At 34.4% G+C, this 12,319-nt stretch overlaps 1 protein-coding gene across 1 annotated transcript in view; it reads right to left on the bottom strand.

Annotated features, from left to right (window-relative positions):
- PLA2R1 (phospholipase A2 receptor 1) overlaps positions 1-12,319 on the bottom strand; it is a 99,435-nt gene that overhangs the window by 44,829 nt on the left and 42,287 nt on the right. The window contains 1 exon segment of the mRNA XM_019727258.2: positions 5,918-6,087. Coding sequence (XP_019582817.2) covers positions 5,918-6,087 — 170 coding nt within the window.

A 12,319-nucleotide genomic window follows, 5' to 3' on the forward strand; every position in this document is an offset into this window, starting at 1 on the left:
TTTCTATGCATTAGCCTCTCCCTAAATGAAAAAGGCCCTGTATATCATTTCCCCTTTTATCAGTGGCACTAGTTAGTAAGGATCAAAACTGTATTTCCTGTTTTACCTGAATAATTATTTCTCTCAAAATACCAAGTACCAAAGAGTCTCTTTGTTGTTGTTTTTTAAATAAAAATAGGCGAGTTTCCTAGCGTTCTGAGAACAGGGAATTTGGGCATGAAAGAAAAGAAATACAGATATAAGATGGGTTAAGCAAAAACCTTATAGTCCTGCATTCGAATTGGAAGTTTCTGTTTGAACTCCAGAAGTATTTCATCTTACACACACACACACACACACACACACACACACACACACACACACACACACATTTTTCTAGCTCTGTTCATTGAAATGGCCTAGAAATAATAACAAACCAACAAGCAATGAGCACTCCTATGCCGGATTGTGATATTAAAATAATGCTATTTCACATTAAGACGAACCAGGCATCCATAAAATGGATGTTTCTAGGTCTAGAGGAGAAACGTACATCTTGTCATACCAGATAGCAGGGAAGCTATCAAAGGCTGCTCGTGTTACATTAAAAGGACTCAGGAGGTAGTGCCTGAGATTTTCATTTGCATTAAAAAGGATAATAATTGTAGTGGATTAAAACACATGAAATATATTTACAACCCTTACTTCATAGTAATACTAAAAAAACCAAAAACCTGTTTGGTCACTGTTGCAGGATGCTAATAAACAAATAATCATTTAAAAAAACTAGTAAAGGGAAAGAATTAGGCATCTATTCTGCTTTTCCTATAAAAACTGTATCACCAAGTAACCAAAAATTAATTGAAAGAAATTATATCTTTATAAAAATATACTGCCCCAGCTATGAAGAAAAAAACTTTTCATGAATCAATGGCTCTAGGAAGTGATCATTAATGGCTGCCAACATTGCAAAAAGTGAGAAAATTAGACAATATATGCTTCCAAAGAGAACATACAACTAACTACCTAGGAAATGTTCTTTCCAGAAAAGATAAGAAAATTTGAATTGAGTCAGACCTCTGATTCTAACTTTTTAAAAATGGACATGTCAATTTTATGGGGAAAAAAAAAAGAAGTAGAGTAACACATTAAAAATATATGGAGATACAATCAAAAACCTCCAGAACATAGGAAACTCTACAGCACAAATAACCCATTTGCATCAACAAATAAAAAAATAAAATACAGGGGCAAGGAAGAGGGAAACCTAGAGATTTTAGGAGATTTATCAACCAATTGCAGTGTGTGAACCTTTTTTGGATCCCGATTCAAACAAACTGTAAAATACATTATGTAACACCTATGAGTCATTTAGAAATTTGAGCATTAACTGAAGTTTTTGTGAATTATAGTTCATTACTTTTAGGTGTGATAATGGTATTCATGTTTTTAAAAAAGGGAATCTTTATCTTTTAGAGGTAATAAAAAATATTTATGGATGGAACAATATAATGTCTGGGATTTGCTGTGAAACAATATGTGAAATGTGGCAAGTGGGTGAGGGTATAGATGGAACAAGATTGACCATGAATTGATAATTGATGACATTGGTGACAGGTAAATGGTGGTTCATTATACTATTTGGAGAACATAATATAAAGTTGAAAAAATGGCAGAACTATGATTCCACCACAGATTGAATATTTTGATGGTATGACATAAGGAGAGAGTCTTGGCCGAGTTTATGAAAAGCTGCAGCCTTCCTGTTCAAGGGTCAATTTATATAGTCAGTCTGGGCTGGATTAAGATTCTGACATGAGGACTAAGCTAATGGATTTTTTTTTTTTTTTTTTTTTTTGTGACAGGCAGGAAAAAATGTGATTTAGGATGGTGTTTCTGCTAACTGCAATTTAAAAGAAAAAAGGAAACACAGGGGCCTTTATTTTGCTATTTTCTTTAAAAAAAAGAAAAAAGATTTACATTTTCATCTTATTCAGAGACAATTTAGTCAATGTCTATCAGCATGAGCAGCCAAACTGAGCATCACGGTATTATTTTTGCTTCAGGGAAAAGAGAAAAAGAGTAGTGCCACTCAAATAAATTACAGCAGAAATTTATGAATGACAAGGAGCTCTGCTTCAATTTCAGTTTTTAGACATCCAAATATGCCTCAAGGTAGGGAACATTAAAAACCAAGAATTTTGCCTACTCAAAATGTATTAATTTATTTTGACAGGTATAGACATTCTTAACAAAATTCCAAAGTATATTAGAAATGATACCTGAGTTGTTTTTTTCTTTTCAGTAAAAGTGTGACATAGAACTTTACTATTCTCTGCATTTTAATAATATTCATAGATCGGAAGAATAAGGAGGTTGTTTATTGAGTGAACTGGGATGTCTCTTATTTAGAACTATGGAAAATTACCAGTTTCTATACAAATTTCCTAAACTAATGCTTACGCACAAAAAAACCTAATTTGTCTTAAGTTCACCTTGCATACATCTTTAAAAAGTACAGTGTTTAAAACAGTAATAAAATATGTATTTTAGAGCATTTTAAGTTCATAGGAAAATTGAGTGGAAAGTATAGACTTTTCTTATGCCCCCTGCCTCCACATACACAAAACCTCTCCCTCTATTGACATCCCCTACTGCAATGGTACATTTTTGTTAAAATCGGTGAACCTGTATTGACACATTATTATCACCCAAAGACCATGGTTTAAATTAGGGTTCACTCATGGTATTGAACATTCTATAGGTTTGGATAAAGATATAATGATGTATCTACCACTGTAGTATCATATGGAATAGTTTCACTGCCTGAAAAATTCTCTGTGCTCTGACTATTCACTTATCCTTCCTCACTAACCCCTGTCAACCACTAATCTTTTTATTGCCCCCATAGTTTTGCCTTTTCTAGAAGGTCATGTGGTTGAAATCAAACAGCATGTAGCCTTTTCAGATTGGCTTCTTTCCCTTAGTAATATGCATTTAAGTTTCCTCCATGTCTTTTCATGGTTTAATAGCTCATTTCTTTTTAGCACCAAATAATATTCCATTGTCTACATAGGCCATAGTTTATTTATCCATTCACCTACTGAAGGACATCTTGATTGCTTACCCGTTTTGGCAATTATGAAGAAAGCTATAAAAATCCAAGTATGGGTTTTTGTGTGAATGTGTTTCTAATTCATTTGGATAAATATCAAGGAGTGTGATTGCTGGATCATATGGTAAGAATATGCTTACCTTTGTATATATCTCCAAACTGTCTTCCAAAATGGCTGTACCATTTGGCATTCCCACCAGCAATGTATGAGGCATTCCTGTTGCTCAGCATCCTAGTTGGCATTTGGTGTTGTCAGTGTTTTGGATTTTGGTCATTCTAGGAGGTGTATAGTGATATCTCATTGTTGTTTTGATCTGCAATCTCCTAATGGCATATGACCTTGAACACATTTTCATATGTTTACTTGCTATCTATATATCTTCTCTGTCTAAGGTCTTTTGTCCATTTTTACACTGGGTTCTTCATTTTCTTGTTGAGTTTTAAGAGTTTTTTGTATATTTAGGATATACACATCTTTTATCATGTGTGGTTTTGGCAAATATTTCCTTCTGGTCTATGTCTTGTTTTCTCATTCTCACGACACCATTTTTCTCAGAGCAGAAGATTTTAGTTTTAATGAGGTGCAGCTCATCAATTATTTCTTTCATGGATTGTGCCTTTAGTGTTGTATCTAAAAAGTCCTTGCCATATTCAAGGTCATCTAGGTTTTTTATTATGTTTTACTCTGGGAGAATTATAGCTTTACATTTTATATTTAAGCCTATGATACATTTTGAGTTAATTGATACATTTTGAGTTAATTCTTGTGAAGGGTGTAAGGTTTGAGTTGAACATAATATTCTTTTATTATTCTTTCAGTGTCCATGGGATCTGTAGTGATGTGCCTACTTTCATTTATAATTTTAGTAATTTGTGTCTTCTCTCTTTTTTCTTAGTGAGCCTGGCTAGAGGCTTATCGATTTAATTAATATTTTCAAAGAATCAACTTTTGGTTTTATTGTTTTTTTTATTGATTTCCAGGTTTCAGTTTCATCGATATCAGCTCTAATTGTTATTATTTCTTTTTTCTGCTTACTATGAATTTAATTTGTTCTTCTTTTTCTATTTCCTAAGGTGGAAGCTTAGATTATTGCTTTTAGATTTTTTTTTTCTAATGTATGCACTCTGTGCTACAAATTTCCCTCTAAGCACTGCTTTCTCTGCATTTCACAAATTTTGATAAATAGTAATTTATTTTCATTTAGTTTAAAATATTTTAAAATTTACTTTGGGATTTGTTTTTTGACCTATATGTTATTTAGAAGTTATTGTTTAATATACAAGTATTTGGGGATTTTCCAGCTATCGTTTTGTTATTGATTGCTAGTTTAATTCCACTGTGGCCTGAGCAGATAGTGTGATTTCTATTCTTTTAAATTTGGAAAGGTGTGTTTTATGGCCCAGAGTGTGATCTATCTAGGTGAATGTTCCACATGAGCTTGAGAAGAATGTGTAATCTGCTGTTGTTGGATGAAATAGTCTATAGATGTCAATTATATCCAGTTGATTGATGGCACTGTTGAGTTCAGCATTATCCTTACTAATTTTCTGCCTATTAGATCTGTCCATTTCTGGTAGAGAAATGTTAAAAATCTCCAACTATAATAGTAAATTCATCTGTTTCTCCTTGCAGTTCTATCAGTTTTCCCTCACGTATTTGACACTGTTGTTAGGTCCATACACATTAAGAACTGTTATATCTTAGACTACTGACTCTTTTATCATTATGTAATATCCTTTTTATCCCTGAAAAATTTCCTTGCTCTGAAGTCTATTCTTTCTGAAATTAATATAGCTCTTCCTATTTTCTTTTAATTAATGTTACAATGGTATATTTTTCTCCATCCCTTTACTTTTAATCTATATGTGTCTTTATATTTAAAATGGGTTTCTTGTGGACAGCATATAGCTGGATCTTGTTTTTGATTCTCTTCTACAATCTCTGTCTTATAATTAGTACAATTAATCTTTTGACTAATTGTATGTTTGATATATAATAATTATCATATTATAATAATATTTATCTTTCCTCAGGGAAGCACCTGAGGTCTCTAATCCATTTCCTCTAGATAAAAATTTAGCGGTAACCTGCTGCCTGTCATCTGTTGGAGTAGCCCTGATTGAGATCCAAAGGCAAGAAAGAGATCAAGGCATTCGAACAGAAATTCTCTTTGAAGCAAAGAGGTGTTAGGTCTAGGTTGGTGTCTTAAGCTTAACACAAGGGCTAAAAACTTGTTCCACGGGACTGGTTCTAGTGTAGGTTGTGGCTAAAGCCATTAGCTTCTCAGGAACTGGCTAACCTGGCACAGTTGCATGCTTGGGGATCCAGAGCTGAGCTCATAAGGGTGAACGAACAGAGCTGTAACTCTGGAATCCTGTTAAGGTAACACAGAAGTCCATGGAGGAGAGGGACGAACAAGAATGTTACCTAAGTAATGGGTCATCATTCCTCAGCAAAGACACATGGCAGTGGCAGAACTGATTAGATGTGCCCACATGTGCCCATTCACTGTGAATTATCACAAACTATCCTGGTATTATTGGAAAGAATTTAGGAGGGAGAAAGTAGACTTGGGCTAATAAAGACATGTGTGGTCTTGAGCAATGGATTTATACCTTGAACATGTCACATGACTCATATGGATTATATTTTTAAAAATGACCAGCTATGTGTCATCCTCTGAGAACCTGTGGTAATTGTTTTAATTGATTTAGGCATTAAGGAAACATTAAGGAAGAATCAAAGGAGGTGGACCAAGGGGTGAAAGGAATTTGGGGCAAAAAAACAGGAGGGAGAAATGGTGTCACTGTTCCTTTACTCACGGGGTTGATGTGCATTCCAGTGTGTGAACTGCACCGGCTCAGATGTCTGCCCTGCTGTCCTCCATGTATATTCTCCTGTGTCATTTTGGTCTTGAAGGGCTATCCAAAAATAACTGTCCTTTGTTTTTACCACACTACTGATCAAACTGGTAATAAATGCCTGTTCAAACCTTAAAAAAGGAAAAAGGAAATGGTTATAGTAAATTTCTGGGCAATAAAAAAATGTCATTAAAACATAATGTGGTGCACAGAATGGCACCAGCATAAACACAAGAATTCTTTAGAACATGGAGCAGAAAAATACCGGAGGACTCTAATATGTTACTAATAAATGCCAAATGTCAGTGCAATTTGCAGAAAACACAAGCGAGGAGAATTTGAGTCTTACAGGCAGGGCTTAATTCTTTCAAGGCATAGAGTCCACCTCCAGTTTCGAAGTGTAGGTGGTAAAGTCCACAAAGCCAGGATTAATACATTTCTGGCGCAACATGTGCCCTATTTTGTAATTAGGTCGCACAGCACGCACCATGTCATAACCTGCATGAGGTGAAGGGTTGGAAGGCGGGAGAAGGAAGGATATAATGTTTTTCTGAATGAGTATCTGCCAACAGAGTTTACATGCACCCACCCACCACATTTGCTTGGTGAAAATGGAACAGAGATTGGAGTAGCAACTTTATGTCTCCCAAATCAATTTGTTCACAGGCACATGGAGTCCTCGGCTTATTCAAATGTGTTCAGATGTGCACATTCACTGAAGATAAATTTAAAACCCTAGGAACGAACTCAAGGAAGTACACCCAGTAACATTTCCCCCAAACAGCTGAATAAGTTAGTGTTCATTGATTGGTGGCAATGGTCCGTCCATTCCCAACATGAATGCATCACAAGCAGAATCTAGAAAACTTGTAAATAGTCTTTCACATGACTACCTAAAAAAGGGAATGTGTTCAAATTTACGTGGCATCGAAATGTTAAGCTAACTTGGAAACTATCTTGAAAATTTTAGTTTCAATACATATAAAGTTTTCATCCCGTTTTGGATTTTTTCATTACCATGAATCCTTAATTTGCAAACGGATGCAAAAGCAATGGGGTCATTCAAGAATAGAAAAGGCTCAAAAGAAATAGGGGAGGAAAAGAGAAATGAACATAAAGGCGTAAAATTTTAAACAGCCTTTGCCCAGCACCAGCAGCAGTTAGTGGTCTTACGCATCCATGACACTCATCTTCGCAGAGCATATGGACTCTCAGGCTTTAGTAAATGTTTTTACTAAAGCATGCAGGTACTCTATTAATAATCTGAGTAGCACACATTTGAATTTAGAAAAGTTCTTTTTTAACCAGATTGCAGTGACAGATCCTATTTAAATGTACTTCGAAAGGACGGTATATAAAGGTCAACATTATCTCCATGCTGTTGTAATTTTCCATACCCTTCCATTGGTTCATGCTCTCATAATAGAGACTACTTTTCCTTCTCCCCTCGGAAGCAGAGTAGCACATTACCATGCCCAGCTCGTGCCTGAAACTGCTGTGCTAGGAGGCCAGCAAAGCACTGCAGCATGGCGGCTATGGCCAGGACCACCATTCACTGTGCTGGTTCACACCCAGGGGGCATTTCTGGTTCTTCTATTACCTTGTACTATGTGTGTCATTTGTCTAATAATGGAGAGAAATAACGTTGTCTGCGAACTTGGCCTCTGGTATCATTATTCATGACAACATTTTGCTTTTGTCACTTGTTGGTTTCAGATTTAGTCCATTCTGATTTATTTTTTCTCCATTTATCATTTATGCTTAAAACAATAGAAACCTTCTGCTTTTCCGTTGTCAGGTATATCTTTTAAGTAGTTGCATATAATACTCATACCTAACATCCTAAAACCTTCAAATCAAAACAGGACTATAGTTTTCTTGGTCCAGTTTAGAAGATGGCATTGTTAATAAAGAAATTCAGCAAATATACCTTTCTTTTCAACCACATATTCTAAGTAATTAACTCTGGATAACAGCAAGCAATCTCTTGAGTATCTGTTTCCAACTGATAAAGAAACAAGAGAACATTTTATATTCTTTACCACTCTATTTGTTTTCAAACACTAAAGTGTTGTGAAACTCTGGCTTACACTAATAGAGCAGATGACTTTTAAAGTCTTTACTGGCTTTTTGTTTTACAATCTTCATTTGAGAATACTCCAGACTTTTATAACATCTGGCCTTTTTGTCTGTTTTCACTGAGATTGTTTAATTCAAATATGATTTAAGGAACAAAAAATAACCATATGTACGTATTTTTATATTATTATTTTAACCAGGATAAATGTTATCTCTAAGGAATTCAGTAAACATTTTTTGTTATTCTTTAGAAAAACAAATGATAACATATTTTGCTGCATGTACCTATTTATAAAATCAAATTTTGTAGGGGAATAATTCTTAAAATTGGAAAGAAATTAAATTTTCCAGTCAACTCATTAAAAACATTAAGAAATAAAATGTGTGTTTTTAGTGTAAGAAAGAAAAATATGTCTTAAACTTCCATCAGTTTGACAAGAAAGTGTTGTTCATAGTGCTAAACATTAAATTTTTAATTTAAAAATGCAATTTGAAGACAGCAATACATATTTTTGGTAAACATTGACAATTTTTTTATTTCAAAAAAACATTTTTTTCTTTTCAAAAGTGTCTACTTCAAAGGAGGTATTTTATATTTAAATCTCTAATTGAATATTGTATTTTTCATCAGTTTATCTATATGTAGCTGAAAAAAGATGTGGTTTTTTTTTGCCTGTGAACATATTAGAACTTAGCAGACAGCAGTACTGTAATAATTGTGTTTGTATTACCTAAACAAGAGAATGGAAAAAGCAATGCATTGGAAGTAGCTTTACTAGAGAGCTATTTCAACTAAAAGCAAAAAAAAAAAATCACTGTGGTAGTCTTTATATATATAACGATCCTATTAGAAGGAACTCAGTTTTGAACTGAGTAATTGCAATTGGATTTCTCCCAGTAACATAACTGTTAACATTTTATGCCATTTTTAAATAAATGACTCAATTTCTAAACTAATATAAAAATGATCAATTTCTTTCTCTTTCTTTTAATAAAGAATGGAAAGAGAATATCAGTAGTTTTAAAATGGGAGACACACATCCTGATCATTATTGCAAGAAGTTTCTGGTGGTATTCTTCAAGAACTAGAAATGTTAATTTTTGGATATTGTTTCTTGCAAAAGGCTAGAAGAGAAATATAGACTTAGAAAATATACTTAATATATATACAAAAACTAAACCTGGAGGAACAAATGTCAAAGTGCTAATGGTGGTTACCTTTGGGAAGCAGAGTGGGATTGGTTGGGAAGGGGAAAGAGTGGAGGTGAGGGTACGCTTTCACTTTTTAGTCTACTTTCTCCTGGCTTGCTTAAATTTGTGCCAATGATAATGTTTTTATTGTATACTTTTTTATTATATACTTTTTAAAGGGGTAATTAAAATCTGTTTTTAAAAAGAAAGTTAACTGCATTCTACAATAAAACTTGTTAGGACTGACAAATTCAGTAGAAATGCAGGATACAAAGTCAACAAATCAGTTGCATTTCTATATACTAACAATGGACAATCTGAAAAGGAAGGTATAACAACAATTCCATTTATAATAGCATCAAAAAGAATAAAATACTTGGGGATAAACTTAACCAAGGATGTGAAAGACTTGTACACTGAAAACTACAAAACATTGTATACAACAAAAGAAGACACAAATAAATGGGACAACAGCCCATGTTCACGGATTGGAAGACTTATTCTTAAAATGTCCATACTACCCAAAGCAATCTACAGATTGAATGCAATCCCTATCAAAATTCCAATGATTTTTTTTTTTTTTTTGCAGAAGTGGAAAAAATCCATCTTAAAGTTCACATGGAATAGCAAAAACAACGAAAAAGAAAAACAAAGTTGGAGGTCTAACACTTCCTGATTGCAAAACTTACTAAATAGTATAGTAATAAAAATGGTGAAGTACTGGCATAAAGACATATAGAACAATGGAATAGAACAGAGAACCCAGAAATAAATCTTTACATATATGGTCAAGTGATTTTTGACAAGGGTGCCAAGACCATACAATGGAGAAAGAACAGTATTTTCAACAACCATGCTGAGGAAACTGGATGTCCACCTGCAAAAGAATGAAGCTGGATTCTTTATAAAAATTAATTCAAAGTGGACCAAAGACCTAAAGGTAAGAGCTAAAACTATAAAACTCTTCAAAGAAAACTCAGGGGGAAAGTTTCATAACAGTGAATTTAGCATTGGCTATGATACCAAAAGCACAGGTAACAAATAAGAAATACATAAATTGGACTTAATCGATATTAAAAACTTTTGCACATCAAAGGACACTATCAACAGAGTATAAAGGCAACCCAAAGAATAGGAAAACATATTTACAAATTATGTATCTGATGAGGGATTAATATTCACAATATTCAAAGAAATCCTACAACTCAGTAACAGAGAACAAACACTCCAATTAAAAATTGGACAAAGGACTTGAATAGAGATGTCTCCAAAGAAGATATACAGATGCCAATAAGAGCATGAAAGATGCTCGATATCACTAATCATTAGGGAAATGCAAATAAAAATCACAATGAGATACCACTTCACACTCATTAAGATGGCTATTTATAAAAAAAACACACACAAAAAAACCCCAAAACAAAAAACAAAAACAGAAAAGAACAAGTGTTGGCCAGGATGTGGAGGAATTAGAATGCTGTGGGAATGCAGAATGGTGCAGCTGTGATGAAAACAGTATGGCTGTTTCTCAAAAAATTAAAAATAGGTTTATCATGTGATCCAGAAATTCCATCTCTGGGTATATTACCCAAAAGAATTGAAAGCAGGGATCTGAAAGATCTGTACATTCGTATTCATAGCAGCATTATTCACGATAGCCCAAAGGTGCAACACATACTATTGATGGATGAATGGATAAATAAATTTGGTGTATACATACTATAGAATATTATTCAGCCTTAAAAAGGAAGGAAATTCTGACATATGCTACAAGATTGATGAACCTGGAGGACATTAGGCTAAGTGCAATAAGCCAGGCACAAAAGGACAACTAGTATATGATTCTACTTATGAGGTAACTAGAGTAGTCAATCTCATAGAAATGGAAAGTAGAATGGTGGTAACCAGAGGCTGGGGGCAAAAGGGAATAAGCCGTTATTGTGTAATGGGTACAGGATTTCAGTTTGGGAAGATGAAAAAAATTCTGGAGATAGATGGTCGTGATGGTTGCACAACAATGTGAATGTACTTAATGCTACTGAACTATAGACTTAAAAATGGCAAAAATGGTAAATTTTATGTTATGTATATTTTACCACAATAAAAAAGTTAACTGTAAAATTGTTTGGAGGTTATGGTGGCTGCAGGAGAATAACAGAGCTGACATATGTTTGAAAATCATGCACCCTTAAACCGAGGATAAAATGAGATATTACAGGATTTGTAACTTTTGGAAAATTTTCACAAAATTGAATATCATTTGGATTATTTTGTACCAAATATTCCTTGACTGATTGATTCAAGATTTAGATATACATGTATTTAGGTAAGTATCCATGGTAACTTTGGAACCCAAGCTCCACATTCGTGCTGTCTGGAATAAAAGTGGCCAGGCCTGAAAAAATATGGTAACATCAAGCAAATAAAATTCTGTTATCCAACAATAAGGGTCTGTTTTTCTTCCCCTCTCTATTCCACAAAGTGTTAAAAGTCCTAGCCCGGGAGCAGTTACCAGATAACAAAAGAAATAAGTAATTTGTAGCAGGTGGTTCTAATTGTGCCTATCAAACCTGTCGCTCAATTGTGCAGAAGAGTGGAAAATCAATTAGCAATTACAAGCTTGGGTACTGGTGAGTGACAGGAGTGTCTTAACTCAAACGGAAATCAGTAATGGCAGAAAATGATTACCAGGGCTGCCAGCGGACACTCCTGGATCTGAGGAGACTTTCCATCTACTGCCCAACCTTCTCAGACAAAAGATGGTGTTGGAAAATATTCCAAGATGTATTATCACTCAAAGAATTGTACAATGTGGGTCTTTTTTTCTAACCTGTTGGGGTCTAAATGAATAAAAATCAGGAGCATGGCACCTTTCCTTCCCTCAACTTGCATGTCCCATGTTGGAGTCACTGCTCTGGATGTAGACATGTTTGCAGAGCAGTGCATATGAATGCGATATGCCTGAAAGAGATGCCTCACTGGGGTGAGCGTGTGGTACCCCGGGATCTTGGCTGGTGACTGAGTTGCCAGCACAAGTCACTTGGGCAGAACTGGGAGGCTGAGGCTGGGACAAAAACAAACTTACGTATGCCA

Source organism: Rhinolophus sinicus, linkage group LG01, assembly GCF_036562045.2.
Source record: "Rhinolophus sinicus isolate RSC01 linkage group LG01, ASM3656204v1, whole genome shotgun sequence".
NCBI lineage: Eukaryota > Metazoa > Chordata > Mammalia > Chiroptera > Rhinolophidae > Rhinolophus > Rhinolophus sinicus.